General features: G+C 38.8%; 1 protein-coding gene across 1 annotated transcript in view; it reads right to left on the reverse strand.

Moving 5' to 3' along the window:
* lmnl3 (lamin L3) overlaps positions 1–1,726 on the reverse strand; it is a gene marked incomplete at both ends in the record, with an annotated part of 36,728 nt that extends 35,002 nt beyond the window's left edge. The window contains one exon of the mRNA XM_080045467.1: positions 1,347–1,726. Within this exon, the coding sequence (XP_079901593.1) occupies positions 1,347–1,726 (380 nt within the window). The remainder of the gene's footprint in view (positions 1–1,346) is intronic.
* Between the last annotated feature and the right edge of the window lie 21,235 nt (positions 1,727–22,961).

The following is a 22,961-nucleotide window of genomic DNA, read 5'->3' on the forward strand; positions in this document are numbered from 1 at the left end:
TCAGTATGAACATTGAAATACACATATAATGTACACTTTAACTTTCCTCAGTTTACTGGATATTGCACATATTGTAAATAATGTTCATCATCATATTATTATTATTATTTATTTAAGTTGTAATGTGTTATACTGTCTTACCTTTTGCACTACTTAAAACTGTATTTATTGTATATTTCATCATCTCTTATTTGAACCTTTTATACTTATTGCCACCTGGTATGCATGACATGTTACTCCAGACTCCTGAACCGTATATATTCACGTGCTATAAAATAACTGAACTTTCACCACAGCATCACAGCTAGGTGATATTACCCTGTGAAAATTGTGCAATACAATGTTACCAGTTCACTTATGTGTGGTTGGGTCTACTTTATTTTGTGCTTTTATCTCACACTTCATAGTTTGCGTACACTGAGAGGAGTTGCTATAGATTCCATTGTACATGTGCGATGACAATAAATGGAATCTTACAAACTCCAGTCCTGACACACTAGAGGTTGAGCGTGCACGAATGATGAAGCAAGTGGACAGTTACAACAAAGTAATGAAATGAAAATAGACCGTCAAACACTTACTTTACTTTGAAGACAACATGGTTTAGTTAGGATGACCAAAACCTAATTCTGTTATAAAACTCATATTCCTAAACATCTATCAACCTAATGGGGATTTCCATTAGTTAAAGTAATGTCTTGGAGAGGGGTTTGTGAATATATCTCGCATCTGTTTTGTCCATTTTGCTTATGCCACTCCATATTTTGTTTTCCATCAAATTTAAAAAAAAATTAAAGTGACTCACATCCAATTTAGCTGCAAGACACTCTGACTGACAAACATCTGTCTGCTCACAGGTACGGAAGCCCCAGACGGACATGGGATTTCCTCTGTTTTCCCTTGATAGCCAAATATTTAACAAGTGACAGGTGTAGGCCTATGTTCCCAAACTATGTTTAAGGAAACTCAATTAGGCTAAATGTTGTCTTGCTTGCTAAAAAAGTATAAACGTCGGATGACCATGCACTGAATCAATTATGCACTGTCATTTAAGACTTAAATAAAGTGTGGGTTTTCTAAACCTCTAACTAGCCCACTGAGGACAGGGCTGTGTGTGTGAACCAGTTATAACATCACATTACTGACAGTAATGCTTGGTGGATTGAATACAACCCTAATAATACAACAGTTGCCTACTCTACTCTAGGGATGTCTGTGGTCAGCAGGTGTGTGCGTCAAGCGCAGAGCAAAAGTTGCATTAAATCAGCAGATTTGTTAGTGTTGTCTGGTGGGCTTCTCCGACACCTTCATGGTCATATAAAGATATATATAGGCTAGGCTACTACCTGGATTGAAGTGTCCTGTACTCCTCTTCGAGATGTCCATAGTCTACCTGCAGCCGGGCCCTCTCCCCCGCCAGGCCGTCCAGGGACGCTCTGATGTCGGCCAGCTCCTCCTCGTACAGCCGCCGCACGGTGCCCATTTCCCGGCTCTTCGACTCATCCTTCTCCTCCAGCAGAATCATCATGGAGGAGCGTTCACTCTCCAGCTCCTGGACCCGCTCGATGTAGACGGCGAGGCGGTCGTTGAGGTGTCGCAGGTCATCTCTTTCCTGGATGCGGGACAGGCGGGTCGGGCTGCTCGGCGCGGGCAGACCGGGGGCGGCGGGGCGGCGGCCGGAAGAGCGACCACCCGGGCCGGCAGAGGCGGATGCGGCACAGGCCATGGTGCAAGGACCGGGGCTCACTTATCCAGAGAGTCGATTATAATACAGAGCAATGGGCTGGACTTGTGCTCTCATCCGACCTAACTCTCCAATAAATGCAGTAGCCTAATTTTTTCAAAAGAATAGGCTACAAAGTAGCATTTTACCACAAGTTATTTGCAGCGCAATGAAAACGCGGATCTGCTGCTCGTAGGTTACTCGTTAATGTCTCTTTTCCATGGTCCTTTTATAAGAGGTATTTTCCCTGACTTCCAGATGTCCACAGCTGATACGAACTTTGACAAGTTGACGCACCGAGAACAGGTGATGACTGCATCAAGTTATCAGAGGTAACGCACTACATTTCCGGCTGGGACTTTCGAAAGAAAGACCAGGCTACTGTATTGACGGACGTTCTCGTGAATACAAACTATTGAAGTCAAAAATATTATTATTTTTAAAAGTAATTTGTGGTCTAACTTTAAAAAATATAAAGGCTACACTTATCACCAGTAGGCTTAGGCTAGGAGAAGTCAGAAGACCTTTTCCGATAACGACTTTACATTGAAGGCACAACCGGATCTGCACCGTTATTTGCAGTGTAACTCGGTGTTTTGACTGAAGTGAGATTTCTGTGTGACATCAGCTGATAGAGAGATGACTCGCCAACAGCCAGGAGCTGATGCTACAATATCACAAGGCTACGTTTAAAGGAAAAGGTCCCCTAGTTGTAGGATGCCTAGGCTACACTGTTAAATATAGGATAACACGTTCATCTGTGTTCAGTGACACAAGGGGATCCCCATCTGATCATGTAAGGCAACCTAATCTGACACATCTCTATTTATTTTTTTTAAATTGGGTGAAATGTGTGAAGTCATATTTAGCATAAGATGGTAATTGTCATTTCTCAGCGATGTATGACACATTTGTCTATAACTGTGGTTGGCATGTCTTCATGAAAGGGGGCGCCAGACCTCCATCACACATTTTTGTCACTAGAATATTTCAGTTTGCACAATCTGCCATCCATCTATTCATATCTAAATTATGACATGTTTTATGGCTGCTTCTGAATGAAGGTTAACTTTTATATTGGCCACCATATTGCCTGACTGTACTAGCTTATAGGCAGTTTACCTAGGCTACTGTATGGCCTATGCAGTAAATTCAACTGTATGCCTACCACTAAACCATCAGGGACCTAGAGGTAATTTGCTGACTCAAGATTTTTGATTTTCTCTTTGGTCAAAGCCAAAACCATTCCCCTCATACATAGAGGCAGCTCTTATTCCTCACCTCGTAATCAAATACAATAAGAAACGTTTGAACCTTTGAAAGTAAAATTCATCAATCTGGTGCACTTTGAGAAGAAAACTAAGTCTAAATCAGCTGTGTCCTATTTGAGCTACTCAGTAGGCTTAGTAGGCTACTATTTTCTGTAATAATTTGAAGACACAGAATTACCAAAAAGCAGAAAGAGAAAATGTACATGTTTAAAAATCCAGTCAGCTTCAGGACTGCTTTAAATAATCCCTTATCCTGACGCTTCTTCTCTCTATGAAGTCTTTCTTTCTTTTGTTTTAATGGCTCAATATAGGCCCCTGATCAGCATTGCCCCAAACAGTGTTATTTAAAAAATAACAAAAAAATGTACTGGCTCATGATAGGCTCCCTGATCTTCGTCCCCCTCTGCCTTGGCCTCCCACCACAAGCCTGTCTAACTTACACCCGCAGTCTAACGGCCCTGTGTGTGTGTGTGTGTGTGTGTGTGTGTGTGTGTGTGTGTGTGTGTGTGTGTGTGTGTGTGTGTGTGTGTGTGTGTGTGTGAGTGTGCCGACCTATCCAACAGGGAACCTAAGATCGTAACACATCCACTAACAGTGGACTCCAAAACTAACAGGGGACATTTTTCAAGTCCCCTCTTGGACATGCTTTAAATCATCTTAAAAACATGTATAATACCTTCTGGTAAATTTTCATAACTTTTGCTAACAGGGGACTTGGAAGTGTGTGAGTGTTTATTTCATATCTGGGACAGCCTCTGCCTGCCCTGGCCTGGCCCATTCACACACGTCGTTTAAACACTCCTCTATTGTCTGAGCCCCAGGGAGTCGTTCAGGCTGTGAAGAGCTGTTGACAGGCTACTTACTGAAGACACCAGTCTCTTGAAAATAGATTTGTATTTTGTTTTTGAAACTAAATATATATGTTGAGTTGAAGTGTTAATAAAAGTTTTATAAAGGACGAAAGATAGATATAAACAAACATGGGAAAAAAGATCAGCAGTAAGATCCTTTATTTTCTTGCCAATGTGATTCTCTGTCTACTCTCCACTGTCAGACTACTCATGTGTGGCAGATTAAAAGAGAAAGGTATGTTCTTTGTATTTTAATTCATTGCAAAAAACAAATTGATCATCAGACTATTATTTATTATCAGAACATTTTATAGGTCAAGACCTTTAGAATAGTCCAGTCCCTCAAAATTCCCTTTACTACTAATCTTTATAAGAAGAGGTTTTCAATCAATTTGACAGTGTACTTGTGTCTTCAATCTATATTTATTTTGTTTATTTCACAATCACAGAGAAAGGTCCACACTTCCACTGTATCTAATGACTGGAGTCCACTCTTGGTTGGGATGGTGCGACTTTCACACTCCATCATGGATGAATTTAAAAGGAATAAGCCAAACTGGATAATTCTTAAGGGGAAATAATAATGTCAATGTGGTCTAAAATGTCTTAAGGGTGTCATACTAATTGACCCTACCTGCAGTACTACATTCTCCAAATGTAACGGCGAGTTAAGGAGATTGTCTCTGGACCATCTCAGACCTGGCTGAACAGCTACCCAAAGCCTGCAGTATGTGAAGACAGTTCAGCTGCCAATTTGGTTCTCTGTCTACTCTCTCCTGTCAGACTATGTGTGACAAGTTAAAAGAGAAAGATACGTTCTTTGTATTTTAATTAATTGCAAAAACAGATTGATCATCAGACTATCATTTTACAATCAGAACATTTTAGAGGCCTAGACCTTTAGAGCAATTCAGTCCCTCAAGATTCCCTTTATTAATCTTTATAAGAAGAGGTTTTCAATCAATTTGACAGTGTACTCGTGTCTTCAATCTATATTTATTTTGTTTATTTCACAATCACAGAGAAAGGTCCACACTTCCACTGTATCTAATGACTGGAGTCCACTCTTGGTTGGGATGGTGCGACTTTCACACTCCATTGTGGATGAATTTAAAAGGAATAAGCCAAACTGGATAATTCTTAAGGGGAAATAATAATGTCAATGTGGTCTAAAATGTCTTATGTGTGTCATACTAATTGACCCTACCTGCAGTACTACATTCTCCAAATGTAACGGAGAGTTAAGGAGATTGTCTCTGGACCATCTCAGACCTGGCTGAACAGCTACCCAAAGCCTGCAGTATGTGAAGACAGTTCAGCTGCCAATTTGGTTCTCTGTCTACTCTCTCCTGTCAGACTATGGGTGACAAGTTAAAAGAGAAAGATACGTTCTTTGTATTTTAATTAATTGCAAAAACAGATTGATCATCAGACTATAATTTTACAATCAGAACATTTTAGAGGCCTAGACCTTTAGAGTAATTCAGTCCCTCAAGATTCCCTTTAATAATCTTTATAAGAAGAGGTTTTCAATCAATTTGACAGTGTCCTTGTGTCTTCAATCTATATTTATTTTGTTTATTTCACAATCACAGAGAAAGGTCCACACTTCCACTGTATCTAATGACTGAAGTCCACTGTTGGTTGGGATGGTGCGACTTTCACACTCCATCGTGGATGAATTTAAGAGGAATAAACCAAACTGGATTATTTCTTTATTTTTTTGGCATTGTTATGCTTTACTGATAGTGTAGAGACAGAGTTTAAATGGGGCAGAGATGCTAGGGCGTATTCACACCTGCTGTGTTAGTACACCTGAACAAACTCAGTCTGCATCTCTCAGGCTGCTGCAGTTTGTTTGTGGTGTGAATTTGGCCGGACCCGAGTTGGGTCCAGCCAAATTCACCAGAATGCACAAAATGGTATGTTTGAAGCACATTTTTTTATGGTGGACTACCCTCAGACCCCCACTTATGTTGAAGTGAAACCGAAGCCCTTGTGCTTGCCACCCAACAATTATCACTGGCCCCATCCTGGCCACCCCAATGAAAATGTCCTTGCTCTGCCACTGGACCCGACCCTAATGCAGGAAGCACTGTGCATTTTCCTTCTTTTCTTTTTTAATAAATCGCCGTCAGCTTAACATCACGGGAAAGTGTTGTTGTTGCCATCATTAAGAAAATGAGTTTTGGTTTGACCGGGAGCCCTGAGCCAATAGGCTTCAGGCCTATTACATTTGATAGTGAGGATGAGTAAAAACGCTGTGTTCACTGATCAGATGAAAGAGAGGTGAGTGTCTAAACGGAGTGTTTTGCTTCTGATGGTAACAGGTTTGACCGATAATGGGCCAACTGTCCCTTGTCGGTTTGGCGCGACACACATCTGACAGTGTGTCAGCTCCAGCCTATTCTTCTCGTGAGCTGTGCGTCCAGCAGCAAAAATACAGTGAAAATAATGTTTCACATTGTAGGCTACAAGCCACAAAACGTGACATTGACATACATATTTAGACAATATAAAACAACAATAATGTGATGTTTTTCTTTTTAATGTATAGGTCTAGATGTATTTATTTATTATTTTGAACTCTATATAATCAGGCAGTAGTTTTACTCTCTCTCTCGCTATCTCTCTCTCTCTGTGTGTCTCTCTCTCTCTTAATCTCTCTCAAAAATTTAAATGACTCACAGTTTATAGCCTAAAGATGTAAATGACACACAGTTTTTTGTTGATGGCACCAAATCACTAAACAGATCGCAGTATGGAATATTTCCATGATTGTTTACAGTTTGGCAGTTCACTGTGTGCTTCCTGCGGCCTATTGCACAAAACCAAGATAAGATTTACCTAGGATATTTCTGTTATCCTGGCTTGCTTAAGCCATGATTCAGTTGCACAAAAGTTTATCTTATTCAGTTGCATCCTTGGTTCAGTCAGCTGTCACTCTGAATTCATGCTGTTTCAACAGTTATTCTATGATCATGTACCACATCAAGGACTACAATTTCATTCAGTTAAATATTCCTGCTTGTATTATCTTTATTTAACCTGAACCATTTCTAATTAAATTAAATACATTATATTTTTATGGTGGAGAAGAGACGAACCGATGGAATATGCTGCCCCCACGATTCACTGTCAGCCCTTCCCTGATGTATTTACATTCACTATTCCGCAAAAACTCTTTCAAACATCACAACATTTCCATCAAACTGGTGCTTAGAACTGGTGCTTAGAACCTGTACTTTTCCAGCTGAAGGCCTATTTGTTTATTTCCAACAGTCCAATCATGTTGCATTTCAGTAGGCTACATTTGTATTATGTAGCCATCTCTAAATGACTGATCTGTAAGCATTGGCACTAAAAGATTTACCGGAAAACAAAATTGTTTTGTGCAGATCACTTTGAGATCCCTACATTACAGCGCATTGTATTTGATTTGCATCGAGATACTGGATTTTTTTAATCCATGTTTGTTCCATCCAAATTAAAACAAAAGAAATGCCTCACATTTTTTACTTTGTGTCATGAATCTAGAATATATGAAAGTTTAACTTTTTCAGTGGACTTTTATTGCTTAAAAGAGCTTTCAAGGAAGAGTTGCATATTTTACATTTTTTCAAGTTTACTACCTTGTTAAGATCCTTTTTTGAGTATATTGTATTAAAGGATTTGATTTCCAACAAAAGTTAAATGTTGATTGCACTCAACCTATTTTAAATGTAATTTGTATCAAAGCATCTTCTCCAATACAGCGGAAGGAGAATGACCCATGTCACAGTCACTCTGAATTCAACATAACATCTTGGCTATTGAAGTTAGCTGTTGTTGTTGAAGGCCTAACGACCGTCGTCAGACACAGGTACCCATCCCCCACACTGCATACGATCAGAGAGTGACACAGGCTGTCACAGATAGAAACAGCACTCGCCTGCTCTGAGTCACTGAGGCACAATCCCTAAAGCCTCAAGGCCCAAATGTTAAAATGGCACTTTTTTCTTTACCTTTGCAATGCAATTTCTATTACATTTAAAGGGGCTTGTTTGGCATGGAAAATAAGTGTTAACTTTACCAAAGCAATAGTAAGGAAATAAGATAAAAAGCCTAAATGAATTCTAGTTAACAAATGAATAAATAAAAGTACTTACCAGAGAATATATTAAAAAATATGCACAAACGTTATAGTTGGCTTGTGACTTTATTTTTTACATTAACTGTAGGCTATTCTTCCCTGCCGAGGCTCTTTAGAGATTGACTGCCTGATGTGAACGTGTTGCAGGCTCTTGCCTTAGTGAGTGGAGGGCAGGTAAATATCAAGAAATACATTTATTTATTTTCAAAAATGCATCACAAAGCAAAAGTCTGACACGTCTCATATCTCAAGACAACCTGTCACAAGTCTCTTATATTTTACTCTCAGACTAGAAGTTTTTACAGAGACAGGAGATCTCATATTTGCAAGACCACATCTTGATTCCTTTTAAGATCATGATAATTTCACATACTGCAAACAGGATCTTTATTAAAGGGACACCTTTTAAAGTCATACTGTAGAGTAGGACTGGGCAATCATTTGATTACAATTATTAATTGCGATAACACTTGCGTTGATTATGACGATAAGCTTTTGACATAAATGCTTGATATGAAAAGCAAAACAAAAAAACAGTCCTGATATGGATTTACCAAACAGCCAAAGCAGAAATAAACTCAACAGCCAGTCAGATTGCACTTTTTGCTGTTCCTGTCTAAGTGCACGCCCATTTCCTGGTGTGACGTGCATGTTTGAGCTTCCAGCGGCAAGGAAAGAGGAGAGCCATGTGTAGTCACCTCGGCAAGAGTGAAGAGAGTCTAGCGAGAAATTTCTAGTAAAACCAGTAATTTGTATTTTACATCTTTAAGTTTAGAAGTCAAAGCTTTTTTTGTAATCAACATTATGTTCTATAGGTTACAAGGCAAGCTATCTTTTTCCTTTTTTCATTTAACTTTTATTTATCCTTTTATCTATCTTATATTGTTAGGTGAAGTTAAAACATGTTTGTGAAGTTCAATGTTTATAATAAAATGTGATTCAATTCTATCATCACATATCAAAACAATATTATTTTGAGGAACCTGGAACCAACTAGAATATGTTTGTAAACCAAACTGTGGGCCCTGCTGCTGTAAACAACAGTGAAACAGTAACTTTTCAGGAAGCTTTCTAACTTCAAACAGTGTTCCAGGGATCACATTTTCCTGTGAGGAAAGTTTGTTTATTCAGTTTGGAGAATATACCTTAAACACATGTATACACTGCAGCTTATTTCTGACCACAGACAGAATTTAAATATCTATTCCCATTTTTGTGAGACTTTTTTAGAAGAGCCTTTCACTGTTGTTTATTTTTTTCTAATTTAAGGAAAAACATAACGTCCTTAAGCCTGATAGAAATAAATGGGGGTTAAGGAGATTTTCACACAAGTAAACTATGACGTCTTGCCAGAAGGGAAGTGAAGGCTAGTATTTCTGATTGCAACTAGTAAATGTGGAGTTGTTGCCCGCCAAAATCATAAAAAGGCAGTCCAGAATGTATGTAGTCTGAGACAATAAAAAAACGTATGACTAAATTTAGATGAGGAGGTGTGGCATCTGTCACACTGGTCCACAACATTTGGATAGATTTTAGATTTGCTGAAATGGACTCTATGTAACACTTTAACTATATAAGCTGCAGCCTGGCACAAGGAGAAGATGAGCGTATACTATGTACCACCTTATCCCATCATTGATCTGTCAAATTTACCCCAGGCTCACGCTACCAAGCATTTTTAGTTTTGACAGCCAAATTGTTTTCCAGAGCCATGAGTTTGTCATAAATCTTAGAAATGAGCAATTTCTGGTGAGGTTTAAAGGTGTTGCTGGAAAAAAGGTGTGAAGTGTCTACTTTGAATAGAGACAATGCAGGCCGGGGGTTGGGTAGAGGGGCAGTCAGCAAGAGCATGGTTTGGCAGGTATGCATGTTGAGGACAAGGGTGACCTTTAACATCAATGGAAAGTTAGTCTGTATAAGTAATATGTCTTTATTAAATGAATGATCCCAATAAAACAAATCCAGAACAATATTAATCACAGACTCAAAAGATGGAAAATCAGCAAACTATTTTTTTTTTTTTTATACAGTTTGAACAATTTTAGTTACTTAACACAAAGATCTTACTATTTTCTTTGAGGAGAGTGAAATTATTTCACATGAAATCGTTTATTTTATAACATGTTAGTTTTTTAGGTATACAAAAATAAATTAAATCAGAAGTTTGCCTCAATAATTCAAAATGTTATTATATTTTATTTCATATTTTATTGATATGTAACATTTTCAAATGTAGTATTTATCTTTGTAAACATACTATAATTGTAATACAAAAAACAATTCCTGCAATTTTGCATTTACTGTAAGAGTGCAACTCTCACTGATGGAGTGAATAGCTTCTTATTTCCTAAACAACCACGTCAGAAGACATATGCTGTGGTTTGGGAAAAGATGTAACTCTGTTTCAGAGGAGTGAAATTATGACTAAATTTACATGAGGAGGCGTGGCATACGTCACACTGGTCCACACCATTTGGATACATTTCAGATTTGCTGAAATGGACTCTATGTAACACTTTAACACTGTATAAGATGCAGCCTGACACAAGGAGAAGATGAGCTTATACTATGTACCACCTTATTGATCTGTCAAATTTACCACAGGCTCACGCTCCCAAGCATTTTTAGCTTCGACAGCCAAATTGTTTTCCAGAGCCATGAGTTTGTCATAAATCTTAGAAATTAGCAATTTCTGATGAGGTTTAAAGGTCAGAAGGTCTTCCCATGGTTGGTTTATAGAGAGAGAAGGATAACACGAAAAAAGAGAAGAGGCACAATGTCTAATTTGAACGTACATAAATAAATGGGATGTAGGTACATTAAAACCTTTTGGGAAGTCTGAAAAAGTAGCAAAGTGCCCATCCTTATGAAGGTCTGAATACCTAAATGCCTTTATTTTGCCATAACATGTAGAATATATTCCCAACAGATGGGGGGAATAGATGATTGTTCACTATGGGCATCAGAGTGGATGCAGAGGAAAACATAAAATGGCGCCTAAACTGGAACCAAATCTTCAGAGTAGATAGCACAATAGGATTCCTTGTGAAACTAGAAGGGTTAATGGGCTTCAAAGTGAATTTGAAAGGTACATTCCATATTTGCACGTTTCTCTTGTAAGGATCCATCAATTGATTATGTTGGTAAATAAATGATTTCCTACATGGCTGGATATTTTTAGGGAGCTACTCTAGGCTTAAAATAAAGTTACTAAAGGAACCAGATATCCAACTAAGTTTAGCTTAAACATGTTGGCGCATACAACTGTTACCATACCTCTTTTAATAAATCCACTATATTTATGTTTGCAAGGAGATGTATGCAGCCTCTGGGAGAGACACAGCATCACAGTCTTATAACACAAGTCCAACTCACTGCCAGTGTTGCTGTAGAAAATGCGTGAAGTGCCTACTTTGAATAGAGACAATGCAGGCCAGGGGTGGGGGTTGAAGGGCTGCCAGCAAGGGCATGGTTTGGCAGGTATATATGTGGGGGACAAGAGAGTGACCTTTCACATCAATGGAAAGTTAGTCTGTATAAGTAATATGTCTTTATTAAATGAATGATCCCAATAAAAGCAATCCAGAAAAATATTAATCAAAGACTCAAAAGATGGAAAATTATTTAAATAATTATTTCACTGGAGGAAACATTACGTTTCAGTGAACTCTGGGAACCTATGTACACTGTCTGCACAATTATTAGGCAAGTTGTATTTTTGAGGATGTATTTATTATTGAACAACTACAGTGTTCTCGGTCAATCCAAAATGTAAATTAACCTAAACCTGAATGTTTAAGAAATTAAAAGTGAGGTTTTGTCTTTTTTAAGTGAATACATATATTTGCAGAATTATTAGGCAACTATTAGTGTGCAGAATTATTATGCAACTAAATGAAAAAATAAACATTTTCCCATTTCACTTATTTATTTGCATCTGTTAAAGTGAGAATGATAAAACCACTCAACATTTACAAATAAACATTTCTGACATGTAAAAAAAAATCAGTGACCAATATAGCCACCCTTCTTTTCGATAACTGTCACACTGTCATTCATGGAGTTTGTCAGTTTCTTGATCTGTTGACGATCAACTTTTTGTGCAGCAGCCACCACAGCCTCCCAGACACTGTTCCGAGAGGTGTACTGATTTCCTTCACTGTAAATCTCTTGTTTAAGCAGGGCCCACAGGTACTCAATAGGGTTTAGGTCAGGTGAGGAAGGGGGCCATGTCATAATTTTTCATCCTTAAGGCCTTTACGGGCTAGCCATGCAGTTGAGTACTTCGATGTATGCGATGGAGCATTGTCCTGCATACAAATCATGGTCTTCTTGAAATATGCAGACTTTTTCCTGTACCACTGCTTGAAGAAAGTGTCTTCTAAAAACTGTCTGTAGGTTTGGGAGGTGATTTTAATGCCATTTTCAACCCAAAAAGGTCCAACTAGCTCATCTTTAATAATACCAGCCCATACCAGTACCCCACCTCAACCTTGCTGCCGTCTGAGTCGAAGTGGAGCTCTGTGTACGTTACTGATCCAGCCACGGGCCTCCAAATCTTTGGCAGTTAATTTGCGTATTTTTTTCTCAATATGTTTCTTGCGACCCTGTTGGCTATTTGCAACAAAACGTTTCATGGTTCTGTGGTCACGCCCCAATATCTTAGCAATTTCAAGAGTGTTCCATCCCTCTAAAAGACTTTATGCAATTTTTGATTTTTCAGAGTCCGTTAAATCTCTTTTTTGTCCCATTTTGCCTGAGAAAGAGAAACTGCCTAATAACTATGCACACCTTGATATAGAGTGTTGAACTCCTTAGGCCACACCTTAACTCATTACGCAAATACACATCACCTGGTATGCTTAAATTGAATAAGCACTCAATTGTATACAGCTTAAAGTTGGAAAATATGCATACAAATTATGATATGGCCAAAATACTCACTTGTCTAATAATTGTGCACACAGTGTAGTATAAATATGCAAAGATTTTAGAAATCTGTTCACCCTAGCCTGAGAAAAGGGAAACAAATATTTTTTATTGTCTCTCAGGCTCTCTGGCTCAAAAGGAAGAAATCCTCCTACTACCAAAATGAAACAAAACACCAGCACATTTTTTTAGAGGGAACTTCAATTCTTTCACATGAAATTGTTTATTTTATAACATACCAGTTTTATTAGGTAAACAAAAGTAAATTAAATCAGAAGTTTGCCTTAATAGATCATATTTTTATTTATTAATTATCATATTTTTCTATTTTCTATTTTATTGACACGTAACATTCTGATTTTTTTGTAGTATTTATTTGTGTAAATATTCTATAATTATAATACAGAAATCAATTCCTGTAATTTTGTCATCTGCTATAAGGATGACATATGCTGTGGTTTGGGAAAAGATGTAACTTTGTTTCAGTGGAGTGAAATTATTGGCCTGCATTAAACAAAGAAAACTACTCAGGAAAAGATGAAACTACTAAAATCTTGTTAAGAACTGTCCAACGCATTATGAAAAGCCTGGAGAGATAGTAGTGAACTTTCATCCTTGAAGAAATGTGGTCGGGGAAAAAAAAATAATGTTCATGATGGGAGATCACTTAAAATAAATACAATTATTTGGTTGTATCAACATTTTAAATATCAACAATAGAACTCTTGGCTATGTTCAATATTGAACTTGAGAGCCTATCATCAGAGGGGTGTTTCAGGTAGCTGGTTTTGAGGCAACCCAGAGTTTGTTCGCTCTGAGTTAGTGGAAACTCTGGGTCAGTTTCAGCGCAACCGAGGGTCAGTTACTGCGGCAACATACGCCATGGGTCTAACCTGCTGGATATGTGGTTAGACCTACCCTGAGTTTGTTTTCACTTTACGCTGCAGCTCCGACTGAAGAAAGAGTGTCACTGTCACACGCGTGACTGTACAGTTTGAAGCAAAATCACTCCATAGAAATCTCCATCGGGATGTTTTGATCATTTCCTGATGATTTTACGTTTGACCGATCATTTATCTGATCAGTAGCCTTGTTCTCAGCCCTTGGTCCGTTCATATAGGCGGCCCCCTTACACATTGTGACATGCTCTACATTCAGATTAATAAACCTATTAGTATTGTATGCTTTTTAACGTCTGTGCCACTGAACAGATTTATGTCAGGTGGATTCATGTAACGCTGCGGCTGCACGCGATCGTTACTGTTCACTTGTGCGATCCTAAAGTCGCAGACGAGCCTCGTTAAATAGCCTAATATGAATATAAAAATTATACAATCATTTAAACTGTGATCACTTGAGGAAAATGGATCTGGTAATAAATCAATCAGGCTCTTCAATGGAAACTGTCACCTAATGTGTCTGACGCAATGTATTTCAATCCCCATTTAAAAGAAGTGACAGTCTGTTACTGCACAGTATTAGGCTATAGCTTGCCAACATATTATACGGCGAATATAAAACACTGTCAGCAATGCTGTGCCGCGCCAGCTTAATACTTTACTGCTGATATGCGTAACTTTTTAAAATAGACTATGGCTTATCAAACGGAAGCAAAATTATTCTCTTGACAAAAAATGTTTTCTCAGTTTTTTTCTGAATTGCCGAGGAGATTAGATCAGAGTTATGAGACAATATCCCCGTTAATTCTTCTCCATACCATAAACTCATTCGTTAATATTTCTAACTCTAGTGGGAGGAGCGGAGATTTTTTTTCTTTTCTTTTTTGAGAAGTGGAGAAGTGGGAGGATCAATCACGCTCAGAGTTGATTAATCCAACGCTGATCCACTGTTCTGAAACCGAAAACCCAGAGTTGCTTATCAACCCTGCGCTCAGAGCGCAGGGTTGATAAGCAACTCTGGGTTTTCGATTAAACTGAAAGTATGTAAAACCAGCTATCTGAAACACCCCTCTGGGGTTGTTTCAGTTGGTCAGGCCTAGGTTCTAAGCAACTTTATGTGCCAAAATAAAGCGTATCAAAATGTGTTACAGCGAATATGTGCTGTAATCAAAGCTAAAGATGGTCCAACAACATATTTGAGTGTGTGACTTTTATTAGGCCGGGCAGTGATCCTATTGAAGCGAACTGTTGGTTTTCATTCAAGTCACTCACATTATTCAAACTGTAATGAGTAAAAGTTTGTAATGTGTTTATTCGTGTTTGATGCTGGTGTTTTTACTCTGTTTGCTCTGATAAACAGTGTAAGTTTGTGTTTTGAGATGTGTGTGACAGTGTGTTGCTTGGAATGAGTTTTGCAGGTGTTGTGAACTGTTCAGCTCAGGTGACTATTGGTAAAGCAGACTGTAGTTAGAGTGTTGCACATGTCGCTCCACTTGTGCCCACTGTCGTTCAGCTATCGTAAAAAAATCTTTAAAAAAATATATGTATTACAACATTTTTAAACTCTACAAATCATTTACAAATTATATGTTGTGTTATAACTATTCTCAAATGCAGTTAATATTATTTTCATAGGTATTATTGATCTAGCTAGGTATTTATCATCCATGATGGAGTGTGAATATCATTCCATCCTAACCAACAGGGAACTTCTGTCAATTAGTGCCAACTAAACGGGGACTCCTGTCATTCCATACAATTTAGGACTGCAGGTAGGGTAAATATGTATAACATAGCACCATGCTGCTACAATCACAGACTGGTTTTCTGCCCTAAACTACCTCCATACAGTGAACTTAAAGTACATGTTGTGAGGGAATTTTCAGTCTTTAGTATGGTTAATATTAATGGTAGAGATGTATAGTTAATTTATACCTGTCTTGTGTGTTTGTCTATATCTCAGACACTAGGTCAGCCTGGTAGACTGTTAGGAGACACTTAGGTCAGTTGTATAGATGACGTCTCATCTCCTTAAGCCCAGTTCAGACCAAAGATTCACCTTGCAACTGCTTGCGACGAGACGGTTTTAGAACGTCGCGGGGGATAAATCGCAGCAGTGTGTACTGCTCGTTGCAGCGCGTTGCAAGCCGTTGCAAGGCGTCGCAGAAGATTCAACATGTCAAATCGCAAGGTCCAGTTTTAGAACATTTCGGCGGTCTCGTTGCAAGGAGTTGCAGTTGCAAGCAGTTGCAAGGCGAATCTTTGGTCTGAACTGGGCTTTAGACTCCAGAATGTTATGGTTCACTGTGTTCAGCTCTGAACCAAAACATTGGTACGCTTGGTGCCCGAGTCAGGGAGGTGTTAGAGATAGCACAAGGTTAATACACAGCTCTCAGGAAGTGTCTGTCAGAATTTAAGTGCAAGTCACCCGAGTTGCAGTCCGGTTCTCCTTGGCCAAGTCTGTAATAAATATTGCTTCATAATTCATCCAAGTCTCCTGAAATATTCTTCCACCTGAGTTGACCTCCAACCTTGAAAGAACTTCCATCACAAATAATTTGTGATGGAAGCTCTTCCTAATTTTGATGTTTCTAAACCCATGTTAGTAGGGTGTAAAATGTTTTTACCTTTGCTGCGCCAACTGCAATAACAACAGCATTGTAAACCCACCACAGTGTAAGCCATATGTTTAGAAATGTATACAAAATGCTATGTTGCATATTCAGGAAGAGGCGAGGTGGGAATCATCACAGTATACCCACTACACAAAACTAGGCTACACCTCGAATATATTCCATAGTGTGTATTACATATTGTTAAAAATCACAGCAACCAGCAACATATACTTGCTGTCAGCAGACTAAATATATATTAAAACATGTTAATATCTACGAATCATGTTCAAATTATATGTTGTGTTATAACTATTCTCAAATTCAGTTGAGATTATTTTCATAGGTATTAATGATCTGCCAAAGTTTTTTACATCCATGATGGAGTGTGAATATCATTCCATCCTAACCAACAGGGAACTTGTGTCAATTAGTGCCAACTAAACGGGGACTCCCGTCATTCCATACAATTTAGGACTGCAGGTATAGTCAATATGTATAACATACAGACATTTAAGACTACATTTATAATATTTTATTTCTCTTAAGAATGATTCAGTTTGCCTAATTAAAATGCATATTTTTACCATTTTAAAAGTAATAGCAGTGTTTGATTTATTCCATAATGTGCATTACATATTGTTAAAAATCACAGCAAACAGCAACAGATACTTGCTCTCAGCAGACATCCATGTGTTAGCCCTCTGTTCATCTAGTCAGCACCGCTAAATACTTTTTATAATAGACATACATTTTACATACATGATGGAGTGTGAATATCATTCCATCCTAACCAACAGGGAACTTGTGTCAATTAGTACCAACTAAAAGAGGACTCATGTCATTTCAAACAGTAGAAGAGAGGACCTTTTTCTAATTAGAACCGCAAAATAAACTGTAGTGGTTTAATAAATCTTTAGAATGTAACATTGTGAACACATTCCTTTAAATAAAGATAAGGCTTGGATAAGGAAAATGTTGTTGCTATGTCCCTGATATTAGTACATCCAACAAGTTACTTCTTATTTGATATTTATTTGCAACATGTGGCAATGATTATATTCATAGTATTTGTATCATATGTTTAGTTAGTGTTAAAGTTAAAGGTATATAATCTATCTTAAAAAGAAACAAAGGGAGGTAACTGCAGCAAGCAAACACTCAATTAGTGAAACAATAGGCACAGACAGCTCCATTGATGCAGTGAATGGAGTCCACTCTTAGATGTCACCCAATGATTCAAGTCCACTGTTAGCAAATTCTTCAAAAAAAATAAAAAAACACATTTAAAGTAATATTATGACAGAAGACATTAAAAGTAAATATTCTGTTGTGTTTTTTTATTTTTTAAATGACCAGAAATAGGTTGCCACACTTGGCTGGTACCTGCGATAGTCCCCTGTTAGTAATGTAGGTGTGTCTGTGTGTGTGTGTGTGTGTGTGTGTGTGTGTGCTAAAACCCATAAAGTGTCAGACTTGGGTTCATATTGAAAACATAAATCATTAGAAAGCGGTCCCATGTTGTGGACTGTTTTTAGCTTCATTCAAACAGGAAGAAATAGTGAATTTGTTGGGAGTTATTTTCAGCAGTAGGTGAGGTGCTTTGATGCATTTTTTCCAAGAGGAGAACCATGTGTGTCTGATCAAACTACAGTGTGTGTGGGTTCATGGTGATGAGGGAACATGTCACCCAGTGTAACAGTGTGGCTCACTGATGTGTTTTTAATAGATTGTGGACAACAATGGAGCTCAACACACACACACACACACACACACACACACACACACACACATGCACACACACACACACACACACGCACGCGCACACACACACACACACACACACACACAAACACACACTAGTTAGGAGCAGTCTTTATTTAGGAAAAGTAAGAAGAATCCTCTTTGTGCTGCCCTAATGCATTTTGCACATTATTCCTGAATATTATGGCCCCGGTTTTGCTGTGTGTGATAAATTTATTAAAATATTAAAGCAGAGCGGATAATAAAGCAGAGCCCACCTGAAAGCCCTTATCATGCAGTTCATATTTCATGGTAGTCCATCATTTGGTTCATTCGGCTTTGGTTACCATAAAATCACCAGTGAATAGGGATGAAATGAGCCTTCTATATTTGACTGACAATATGCAATAAAGAACAATTCTCTCTCCATAAAATGTAACAATCAAAATACCATGAAGCCTGTATGCAACTATTATGTCAATACTGAGAGTGCCAGTGAGCCATAAGCCACTAGAGTATGGCTATGAATATTATTATAAATAAATGATAGAAAGCTTGGTAGTGCAGCTCGACATACACCAGTACAGGCTGTACAGGAATATTAAAGGTTGCCGTTTCAGGAGTGGGATATGTTTACATTTGCAGATCCTGCAGTTGGTTTACCAAACATATTTTCTCTATATGTATTTCCAGGTATTGAACAATTCTATCATCTTAAATCAAAAGTAAATTATTTTTAAGGAACCTATAACAAATCAGAAGACTAGAATATTTTTGTAAACTAAACTGTGGACCCTGCTGCTGTAAACAACAACAGTGTTCCAGGGATCACCTTTTCCTGTGGGGTAAGTTTGTTTATTCAGTTATGGTATTATACCTTTAACATTTTAAGGAAAACCACACTTGTATCTGTTTGCTAAAAGAAGTAGAATCATATTGCGACGGGCCATTAAAAGGGAGGATTGGTGTCCTGATGTGTGACTGCCACTCAGTCAGCTGTAGGGATGCTTCACGTACATCCCTATGCACGTAAACACGGGCATCATAAAGTTGACTGTTTAGTGCCTGTTTCAGGATACGTGTTTGCAGATGCAAGCCGTGTCTCAGCCTGAATACTTTATTGAGGTAATAGCTGCTAGTAGCCCTACATGTCTCCTCTCCTGTCGTGTACAGTATATTTAAAGTAATATCCCCAACAACCAACACAACTGGGTGAGCTTAGCAAATGGACATTTCATTAAGTTTTTTTGGATCTGTGATGCAAATCAAATGAAAGAGAGCCAGAGAAGGCTGCATGTGGCGAGACAAAATACACTGGAAAAGTCCCGGAGACTTTGGGAGTAAATACAACAGAATGAAGCCGGGAGTCTCCGGCCAATCAGTGACCGGCAATCTGCCGACGTCACCTTTTAGCATCGGCTCAGCTCGCTTGGAACCTCGAGCGAGGCGATACCAAAAAAACAAGCCGCTACCAGGTACCAGGTACCATGTTTTTGTGGTGGAAACACCAAAAATGCGAGTTGAGTGGAGTCGAGTTGAGCTGATACCATGCAGTGGATAAGCGCCATTAGTGCATCTTTAAAGTTATGGAGATATGCACAGCACATGGGACAGAGGACTTGGTCATCAGACCCCCAATCAAGCTGCTGGGGACGACCAGGGCTCTGCAGGAAACCAGCTGATTTATCCTTCACGGTAAAAGCACATTTGAATCTCCCTGAGAAGTTCAATAAAACTGTAATCAAAGCTGCTTGCACTGTGGAATCAGTAAAGTAAACTAGAGCAAGACCAATAAAAACACTGAAGAAAAGTCTAAAATGATCACTTGATGACATTGCCAAAGTTAGCTGACAAATTGTTCTCTGCATGACACATATTATTATGTTATGAATATTATGTTCTTTTCAAATCATCATTTTTAACAGTCTGATTGCCAGAAAGATGAAAAAGCTTCTTAATATGTTTACAGTTTGACATTAGCAATGAGTAACTGTCTCACAACCAAGCACATTACACTGAACAAATGACCTAATAATACATGAAGCTTATAGAAGCAGAGGCCCTTAGAGCATTTATTTATTTATTTTTTGTTTAACCTTTATTTCTACAGGTAAATCCCATTGAGACCGAATACTCTTTTCCAAGGGAGACCTGTTTTTCCTTTCCCACGTTACCATTCCCACGCACATTCATACACCGATAGCAGACTAACTATCGACATTCACACGAGGCAAGGTGGGTGAAGTGTCTTGCCCAAGGACACAAAAACTATGGCACAGGTGGCAGGGTGGGGATCGAACCTCCAACCCTTTAATAATCGGCCGACCCGCTCTACCAACTGAGCCACAGTCGCCCCGAAATTAATTTAAGATTCAGAGCATCAGGATAGAAAGTCCACATGGGGATGACTATGATACGGAATGACCCACAGGACAGTCATGTCCAGTTTGAAGCCCAAATCCACTTATACTGGGGTCAAAAAAAGAATTGACTAAAGGTGTTAGTCAGTTCTATTTGGTATGGTATCTATAAGGTATGACCTACTACGTATGATCAACGTAAATAAATAAATAATGGGTGTCTACGTGAAGAAATTACACTGACTAAAAGCTAACGTGAAAAAAAGGTTCATAGAGCACGCTGGCCTGGCCTGAATCCGTTTTATTTTGAAAGCACCGATCGGAAGTGATGTATATATGCCTAACTTGACTGTGGTCCCAACTTGTGTGTCAGTCTGTCAGACAGACGGGCAGTGCGCCGCTTGCAGGCTGCAGGAGAGGAGACACTTTCCCGGATTCACAAAGTAGCGGAGCGCGTGTCTCAGTGACGCTGTCTCTCTCGGTCACTGTCCGGACGTGTTTGTTGTTGTGGATGTGTGCATATATGTCCATGGTGTGTGCTGGGTGTGGACACTGGAGATCGGGCTTCGCTGGATAATCGGACACTTTTTTGGGGGGGGAATAACTGATGCTGCATCTCCATATGATCGCGTGAGCGCAGGACCTGTCCCCCATCATAAGGTAAGGTGTTCAGTCAGACTCAAAGCCCCTTGTGTTAACGTGCAGCTGCTGCCCTGTCCAGGAACCTATTATTTACTATCCATGCCAGGAACACATCCAGCCCGGCAGGTGTCACGCCGAGGTCTGCATGCAGCACCTTAGCTGTAGGGGATACTAGCAGACATTGTATTGATTATTTAGGGGAAATGATGTTTAAAAACTATAGGCTCGCCCATCTTCTTTGTCGAGTTCATCGATGATAGGCCTACATTAGTTTTTTGTTTTTTTATGTTAGGTGTCAAGTCCACTGTGTCAAAGGGGGATAGGTAAAGTATAGGCTATGTGCTTATAAGGCCAAATATATAAAATTCACATTAGAGAGCCAAAACGATAGATTCATAGCAGCCCTTTGTCTGCTGCCGGTGCCCGTCTGAAGGCATGGGCAGCTATTCTATTCGTTTTACATTTAGAAACTCTTAACACGCGTTGTTGTGTAGGCAAGTTGCATAAAAAAAATACATGGCGCAGGCAGATCAGCCTGCTTCTGTTGATGTAGCACTGTAGGCTGCAGCGTGTGGATGCAGGTGAATGTCCCTGTTAGTGCCTACATAACATGATCTCCCCTCAATACTCAATACAACTGACTTATTAAAACTATTCATAAGGCCTATTTGTATTATTCAGTCATTCAATCTAGCCTATTAAAGGTGCAGTCAGCGCTTCTGGATATCTTCTCATGATCCGATACCTGTCTGTACTCTGTGTGCACTGAAATAGACAGCCTATGGCTTTGTCAACTGATATGTAAACAAAGGTGGCCACCATAGCTAACAACATGCCGGTTTAGGGACTAGGCTGTGTATATTAACCCCAGATTTCTTTCAGCTCACACACTAGGCTATTGACTGGTAGCAGATCCTAAGGACATATTCATTGACACAACAAACATTCTCCAGAATCGCTGACTCCACCTTTAATGATAAATAATTCGATCAATTTGATTCTACCCCATGACAAATGAAAAGTGTCCATTTCATTTCAAATGTTGTCTATGCAGGAATCAGGGTGTCCTCAGGACAGTCATTCTTCACAACGTGCTACATTTCCAATGTTTGGTAATCTAAAACAGATTGGAGGTGTAAAAAATTGAGAGTAAAACAAAGTAACATCTTTATTATTATTGAATCTGGATGTCCCATCCTGTAGTGGGCGCCCTACTTCAGACCCAGTGTCAAAATGTATGAAGTGATATCATGACCTTTTGGGCTGGCGCGAAAAGTTCTTCTATTCTGCTATTCTTGGTTAGGTTAAGTATTCAAAGCTCAATTCAGTATTCAGAAGCTTAGTTTTTTGTTTTGTTTTATGCAACAAAACTTGTATTTTACACCATTAATCCGCCGGTGGGTTCAATGACGTAAACAAATAAATCAAATAAAAATCCACAGTTGTGGTCAGACTTTTAGCACGTCTTAAAAACGTCACACGCATGGAGCATTGCTGTTTTTAAACGTGTCTTCTTCTTCTTTTTTTGAGAAGGAGTATTCAGATACTAGTACGGAAAGAACAACGGGTATGGAAGCCGGTATTGGGGACAGCCCTGATGACCTGGTATAGGTCAAGCTCCAAACTGTGTTGATCTTACATTTCTCACTGTAAAAAAGGTTTAGTCACGTGGTCGGGTAAAACGTGGAGTTTACCATACTCATTTATTTTGCTCATTTTAAGTCTCCAAGTCAAAGCTGGAAGACATCACTTTGACTTTTTTTCTTTTGTGTTATTGCAAAGAAGAAAAATAGATTTAT

This window comes from Ammodytes marinus (assembly GCF_949987685.1).
Source record: "Ammodytes marinus genome assembly, chromosome: 1".
Classification (NCBI taxonomy): Eukaryota; Metazoa; Chordata; class Actinopteri; order Uranoscopiformes; family Ammodytidae; genus Ammodytes; species Ammodytes marinus.